The sequence below is a fragment of the Parasteatoda tepidariorum genome, chromosome X2, assembly GCF_043381705.1.
Source record: "Parasteatoda tepidariorum isolate YZ-2023 chromosome X2, CAS_Ptep_4.0, whole genome shotgun sequence".
Classification (NCBI taxonomy): Eukaryota; Metazoa; Arthropoda; class Arachnida; order Araneae; family Theridiidae; genus Parasteatoda; species Parasteatoda tepidariorum.
Window position 1 is genome coordinate 48,572,438 of NC_092215.1, and position 8,433 is coordinate 48,580,870.

The 8,433-nt window shown below is 30.1% G+C and overlaps 1 protein-coding gene and 1 long non-coding RNA gene across 2 annotated transcripts in view; one reads left to right on the top strand and one right to left on the bottom strand.

Moving 5' to 3' along the window:
- LOC139427221 (uncharacterized) overlaps positions 1-8,433 on the top strand; it is a 423,254-nt gene that overhangs the window by 288,939 nt on the left and 125,882 nt on the right. The window lies entirely within an intron of this gene.
- Positions 1,222-8,433, bottom strand: part of LOC107449501 (uncharacterized) — a 75,459-nt gene continuing 68,247 nt past the window's right edge. Inside the window, exons 9-12 of the mRNA XM_043049317.2 lie at positions 7,182-7,260; positions 5,309-5,486; positions 3,331-3,465; positions 1,222-1,712 (exon numbers count right to left, since the gene is read on the bottom strand). Of these exons, the coding sequence (XP_042905251.1) occupies positions 1,644-1,712; positions 3,331-3,465; positions 5,309-5,486; positions 7,182-7,260 (461 nt within the window). The 3' untranslated portion in view covers positions 1,222-1,643. The remainder of the gene's footprint in view (positions 1,713-3,330; positions 3,466-5,308; positions 5,487-7,181; positions 7,261-8,433) is intronic.

An 8,433-nucleotide genomic window follows, 5' to 3' on the forward strand; every position in this document is an offset into this window, starting at 1 on the left:
CTTAAGGGGACACTTCAGGTTCAAAATGATTTTTTTTAAATATCAACCAATTTTAATGAAAATTTCATAGATTGTGAATAAAGCATTTAGAAAGATATTCCCAAAATTTGAAGCAAAAATATTAATTTGTTGAAAAGTTATAATTTTTTTAATAATTTATCCGCAAGTTAAATTACTAAATGTTCCAATATTTCAAAATGTTTCCTGCGCATGAGTTTTTATCGTAGCTGTATGAAACTCATTTATATTACAGTTTGAATAAGTATAAATAAAATTGGATATGTTTGAACAACTTAGCACTTAATTTTAAACAAATAAAAAATCAAAATATCATAGTCTTTATATAATTTTTAAAAATTGAAATTTAAATAACAATTTAAAGTAATTTAAAAAATATTCAGTGAGTATTCAGCTTTTATTTATATCACATTGGTTACGGAACATTAGACCAATCATATATATGAGAAAAAAATAAAGATTTATTCAAAACTCATGCGCAAGGAACTTTTCGAAGTTTGAATATTATCGTAAAAAACAACATTGAGAAAAAACAGTTTAACTATAAAAACAGACAGTTTACATAACCTTGTTTACAAATCTTGAAATGCTTATAACTTTGCAAAAAATGACTGAAATTGAAAAATTTTTCTTTTAAATTGTAGCTAGATACAACTATTATTTTTTGAAACAAAAATTGAAAAAAGTATAATTTGGTCGATTTTTGGGGTTTTCATCGTGAAGTGTCCCCTTAAATCAACGAACCCTGCCTATTATATTAATTCTTATTTTAATTCATGAACTTTAAGAACCGAAGGAAAGTTCAAAGACGTAGAACGTTCAACAAAGAGTACGCATCGCAAAGCATTATACATTTATAAGAAACTTCTACAAGTGAAGAAAATTACATATTCTACCAGCAAGGAAAGTGTCAGTCTTTGACTACTTTCTTTCGAATAAATCGCCATGAACATGATTTTCGAAGCTCTGTTGCCAAGGCAAATAAAAAAGCCTCAGTTTAAAGTGCCTTACACTTAAGGAAAAGCTACAATTTTAAACTATATATTTATCATCTTTGACACACAAAAATGAATTCGCAATTTATTTGACCGATTTCTTTTATTCAAAGGTAGCAAAATTGTTCTTATTGCTCTTAGTTTTAATTATGTTGCAATATTTTCTTTTTCTATATTTCAGTGTATTTTAAAACAAAAAAAGCACATCAAAAGTTCATGATATTTATTTATTCTATTTCAATATTTTATAAATAAATACATTTCAATCTTACATTTTTTTTTGGTTTTTAAATAAATATTTCGATTTATGGCTTTCAAATTAAATTATAAGCAGTACTGTAACTTACCCAGAAAAGATAAAAATTGGTGATCAAATCAATTTTTCAGATTTCTTTTTTTATAAAACAATCGTGACTACTAAGGCTTAATGTAATATTTGGACATATATGACGATGCTTTAGATAGTTATGTGTGAAATCTCTTTTTTTTAAATTCTAAAGCTTTTCTCATCTCAAGATTGGTAACATTCTTGTTATGTAAGTTCATCATCATAAAGCAAGAAATAGTTTCCTAGGTAAGTTACAGCCATTTCACACAAAAACAACTTTCACAATTTTCTCCTGATGATTGTTAGTAACGTGACATCACACATCGTTTTGATCCTGGATACCTCGATTGTGGCTCCATTTCATAATAGTTCTGAAAGTATATTAGCGTTAGGACATATTGTGATACATGATTGTTCAGCATTTGATGTAACGTTAGTATTCAATGGGAGGGGAGCAGATATTACTTACGAAAGAACGTCTTATGAGACCCAAACTCAAGTCAAAATTTTTGATGATTTTTCATTGATGGACCAACCTAATCTTTATGGTAAACATCAATAATTCCAACATGAACCATTATATTTTTAATGGTAACCGACATAAGTAACCATCACCAATGCAGGAATTCGGACTGATTTATGATGGTCCAACATAAGAATAGCAACTTATTTTGATGGTTTGTTCATGCTGAACTGTCAGAAATTTCCATCATAGTTTCTTAGAAATCAAATGCTGGAACGATCATGAACCCCCATCATAACAATGTAGGAATTCGGACTGATTTCTGATGGGCCAACATAAAAAAACACACATTGTTTTGATGGTATATTCCTGAGAAACCAACAATAATTCCCGTTAAACCATCATAGAAATGTATAGTTGGAACCATCATGGATTGTTGGTCCATGAGAATCAAACTTCTCTCAATGGTTAACCATCATTGCATTAAAGTATAATTTTCCATCATGGAATGATGGAAGTTTGTTGGCATATCAAAAACCAAGAGAGCATAATGGAAAATGTTGGATGATGGTGATCATTAAATGATGTTGGGCAATCATGAATCACACTGTAACCAACATAAGCCATCAAAATGTTTTGATGGGACCATCAAGAATTTTGACTTGGGTAGGAAAATGGATCCCTAAAAGTTTTTCTTTAATTTATCCATTAGTTTTTCTTTCCTTTCAAATTTAACAAAACACACGTATTATAATCATTATTATTTTAAAGATTTTGTTTTATAGATTAATCAATGACTTCAAGTCTTCGGAAACGACGAGTTTCTGAAATTCGCTTAAAAAGCATCTAAAATTTTATTATCTAAAGAAATATTTTTTTAACTCTACGTGAGATTGATTTTTGTCTTCAGAAACCTCGTTTAGGTCTAGAATTCTAGACGATTGAAATAGAAAATAAAATTTTCAACTTTCAACAACACCTTAAGAGAGCACATCTTACGATTGTACAAGATTGAAACCTGTTGCATACCATTCGTCAATTGTTTGACAGACTAGTAACTCGAGTATTTTTTATAACGTCTAACGGTCATAATTAAAGATGAGGATAAAATCTGCTTCGCTTACTTAGTGGAGAAAAAATGGATTAATCCATAATTATGGAATGGATAAATCAACACATAAAATGAAGCCAGGAATGATGTGTATAATGCTACCTGGCATCGGGTATATTTGAACCTTCATAAGCAAAAGACAGTGTGGGAGATCTGTTCGAGTTAATTTTGATTGCGTTTCACATATGCAGGATTGTGTGCATAATACAAAAAATGGCTAACGTATCGTCGACTTGTTCCTGTCAAGTCCACCATTTTAATAAGAAAACAGTAGGACAGTTAATATGCATTAAAAAATTAATTTGGCAAATTAAATTAAACACTTCTTCACATTTAAATCTTCCTGAGTGAAGGTTTAATGTAAGTATAATGTATCTTCACTTTTAATAATTGAAAATATAAAATGCATATTTACTGTTGGATGAGCCAGCATTTTTGAGCGAGGTCTTGTTCTGTTCTCTTCTTCGTTTGGATGTGGATAACGTAGTGTAGGAAAATTATATTGATCGTAATGAGAACTTGTTGCATTGTAAGGTAATTCCGGATTTCCCTGCAAAAATATGGCATATGTCAAATTTTCATTAATACTTTTTTCGCAATAACTCTTGAGGATTTTTGAGCTTTTTTAGGATACAATTTCTGAAACAGTCTTTAAAAAGAAGTGGTAATTGACTAAAAGAGATTTCTGTGTTTGGTTTCTCTTAAGGTAGATCTACAACCATTTTAACTTACATTGAGGGATTAATAATTAGTATAATATATATGACAATGTGATAATAGTAAAAAGGGGGACGGTGGACACTTTGAAATAGATTAAGATAGATCTACAAACATATTAACTTACATTGAGAGATTAATAATTAGTATAACATGTATGACAATATGGCACTAGTAAAAAGGGGGACGGTGGACACTTTGAAATAGATTAAGATAAATCTATAAACGTATTAACTTACATTGAGAGATTAATAATTAGTGTAATATGTATGACAATATGACACTAGTAAAAAGGGGGACGGTGAACACTTTGAAATAGATTAAGATAGATCTATAAACATATTAACTTACATTGAGAGATTAATAATTAGTATAATATATATGGCAATATGGCACTAGTAAAAAGGGGGACGGTGGACACTTTGAAATAGATTAAGATAGATCTACAGACATATTAACTTACATTGAGAGATTAATAATTAATATAATATATATGACAATATGGCACTAGTAAAAAGGGGGACGGTGGACACTTTGAGATAGATTAAGATGGATCTACAAGCATATTAACTTACATTGAGAGATTAATAATTAGTATAATATGTATGACAATATGACACTAGTAAAAAGGGGGACGGTGGACACTTTGAAATAGATTAAGATAGATCTACAAACATATTAACTTACATTGAGAGATTAATAATCAGTATAATATATATGACAATATGGCATTAGTAAAAAGGGGGACGGTGGACACTCTGAAATAGATTAAGATAGATCTACAAACATATTAACTTACATTGAGGGATTAATAATTAGCGTAATATATATGACAATGTGACAATAGTAAATAGGAAGGAATAGTAAAAACAGTAATTTTATATTCATGTAAATATTGTAGTGACGTAACTTTTTTTTAAAATTTAAGAGCTCGTATATTTTAGAAATGTTTGTTAGCATAAAGTAAAATGAGAAAATTAGTATTATAACATATGAAGTTATGAAATCAACTGATGAAGTTGAACTCATATATGAACTTGCCTAGAGCCTGATATAATTGGAAAATTCTTCATTATTTAAACTTATTGGTTTTTAACCCTTTTTGTGACACCAAGGGGTCCTTCCGGAAGGAAAAAAATCATTGTTATATTTTAATAAAATGCTATGATATTAAATTTTATTTGAACGTTTATGATACAAAACTAGCTTGTTGATAAGTGTAGTTAATTCCCGCTACCATTTCAAATCTAAATTTTAATTCTAAACACATAAATTTAGTTCGTTTGAAATTTTATACATTTAGTGAGAACATCTGTCAATGCTTAAAAAATATGTCTGGAAAATAATTCGTCTTAAATTAAACACCACTGCTCTGTTTAAAAGAGTTAAGGTTACTTCTCTTGCCCGGTGATTTAACAGATAATTTAACAATATTATAATCATGGATCGATACATTTACTTCCAAGTAAAATTCAGGGTATATGCTTAAATTTGATCCTTTTTACAAAGTATATGCAAATTATGCTAAGGAAGCAATAAAAACCGTATTTTAAAGAGGGGAGCTTTTTGAGAGTAAAAATCTGTCCTAAATTCCTTACTTGAAACTATAATCTCTGATAATGCTCTAAACAACTGGAATTTATTTAGTTGGACAATCAGTCCTTCAAAACACTCACCGATGTGCTTTTGACAACATCTGATATGTGAGCCCATCTCATACGATCTTCCATAGATAGATTATAGACATTCGGACTGGCGTTCAGCATGTTGCTTAAATAGGTAAAAGTTTGAGTGCTGTTGTAAGATCTGGCGGAAAGAACTTCTGCCTTTTGCTGCTCTTTTTTCCATTTTCGGCTATAAAAGAACATATAATTTTAATAAAATCTTTAATTTATTTTTACTTATTAAAAATTATTATAATTTGTGATTACATAAATTAACACTTATAATCATAATTTGGGTTTTGCAATATGAATAATTTGAAATGCACGGCTTCTACAGTCATGTTGACAATGAAAGTAAAATTACGCTTTACTTACATTTTAACACGATTTTTATCATATTTACAAAATTTGAATCGAATGAATTAACTTTATGTAATTGAAGTTTCCTAAATTTTATGTAACCCTAAAAATCTTTTTAAATACATTTAACACACATTTAAAGAAAGTTTTGAAAACTCTATGTGTAAAATTAAAATACTTGAACAACTTTTGACCTAAAGGTTAAATTTTCAATGTACTAAGATGCTGTCTTAATGGATTTCAGAATAATTTTAAACGTGTGCAGACGGTATTTTAAGTTGCTAAATCAGGTACAAAACCATACTTTCTCTCTATAAATTTTTTTTTTCAGACCGGATTCTTAACTATAGTAGTCGCAATTTAGAAAATATTGTCTCAATTGTTTAATCATAACTGTGGTCGAAAGTTTGATTCCTTTAATGCTCATTTTACTATATACATATTTCATCTAATCTTTGGAACTATTTGAGCGAAAAAAAAGTTTTTTTACACTATTATAAAACTAGCTCAAGCAAAAATAATTTTATTACTAACAAGTACGAGTTTTAAGAAACCCCAAGATGTCTGGTTGCACTAGGCTGATCTAAAACTTTGTTACCTATCTACTTTCTCATCAACCATTTTTCTCTAAGAATGCTATCTAAGTCGTTTTCCACCAGAAGCTGCAAAGTGTCTCGAAACGCTTAGCATATACGCCACTTTTAGAACTATAGCTGAAGTCGTTCTAAAATTAAGTAGGCAGTCAGTTTATATTTTGAAGAGAAAAAAGCTAATTTTAGATTTTGGTCAGTTCTCTTCTAATTCGATAATGAGTAATGTTATTTAACTCATCGACATACTTTATTTAATTTTTTTGTATGAGGGTGTCCTAAACTAACGTTAAGAGGAAAGCGGTTGAAAAATACTTCTTGCAGTAAAATAATCAAGATGTTCGATTTTTGGTTAAAAAGAAGAAATCTTTCAATGAATGGTTGCTGTTGTTCTCGTAGGCCATTAAAGCAAGGAGCGATTGTTTTTGTTTTCCAGTGGCGCCATCTATGGCCAAGAATTAGAATTATGTCACATGCATACGTCACACTCGTTTATAGGATAATTCATACATCCATTCATTCATCCACAGATACTAATTCTGACCTGAACCAGGGAATGATCAATCTTCAATGCAGTACCCCCAGAAGTATAATTTGTTATGGGAGCATGGAGGACTTCGTGACCCGACAGATTTAGCGAGCACCAGACACAATTTACTATACGAGGAGTCTTCAACCGGCTGGATTCGAACGTGAATCCAGCGCCCTGCCAACCAGTCCATACCGGCCTTCAAAGAATGGTATTTTCTCACAATCACATGCCGTAATCGGAGAATAATAACATAACGGAAAAGCAAATTAGAACGCCATCTGACGAAAATTTCTGGAACCTTGAATTTGTTGCAAAAATAAAACTTTACTGTTATAAAAACCATTAGTGTAATTTAGGTCAACCTGAAAAAAAGGTAAATAAAGAAAACAGTTATTATACTTACTTCCAAATACAAAGACAAGCAAGAGTCAATAGAATTATAATAATCGCGGCTAAAGATGCCCCCAAAGCAACTCCGAGAACTAAAATTAAATAAAGAAAATTATTATATAAATTTATGCAGTCATATTGGTAAATAATTTTAGTGTTTTCAATCGCTTTTATGTCTTCAAAAAGTATATGTGAAGAAAGTTCTCCACTGATGCTGAGAATTCAGCATTTGATTGAAATCGTAAAAATAAAAATATTTCATAAGCATTATTCCCTAAAAATTTCATAACAAAATTTTTAACGTATTTGAAAATAGAGACCCCAACCAATACTTTCTCACTAGTATTCATTATAATTTTTTCTTTTCTACACTGTGCAATAACTCCTGGGGAGAACGCGTTATTGATTTGTCGAAATGCAACAGGTCCGTCACTTTTGTGAAAAATGGACTGTTTTTCATGTATGATGTTAATAATACACTTATATAAGTTGACCACTTTCCTTGCATTGCTTTTGTGGTTCAAGTACGACGAAAAAGATTCCCTTTCTCTCGCTGAACCGAGCCGAAACCTATCCCAAACAATTATCCCACACCCAAGCTTGAAATTGTTATACCTTGTAATCATAGAAATAAGACATAAATAAAATCTTAATAATTAAAATAAAAATGAAAATATAAATGTGTGTTTGTAGAACAGTACTTCATCAGGGGACACACTGCCTGCAAACACACAGGAGCCTTTCTGTTGTTAGTGGATTTAACCAAAACAAACAGTGCCCCTAGTTTTGGTTAAACTGTTAGTTTTGTAGTTGTTAGTTAGTAAACTGCTAGTTTAACTGTTAGTTTTGGTTAAATCCACTAACAACAGAAAGGCTCCTGGATGTTTGCAGGCAGTGTGTTCCTTGATGAAGTGCTGTTCCGCAAACACACATTTATATTTTCATTTATATTTTCATTTTTACTTTAATTATTAAGATTTTATTTATGTCTTATTTCTATTTTACATAAAACAAATTTGGTTCCAATTTGACTTAATGATTTAAAGTTTCAATATGTTTATTTACCTCTTATGTATCAATATTGACTAAGTTAATTGAATTGATTTTATGATTAGATTACCTTGTAACCGTAGTCCCCGCCACGGGTTCAGACGAATGACTAGGGGAGTTCTTACTTTAGACAAACTACACTGGTGTGCAAAACTTAAGCAACAAGTGCGTTTTTTGTCATAACTCTACAAGAATAATTTATATTTCGTTATTAA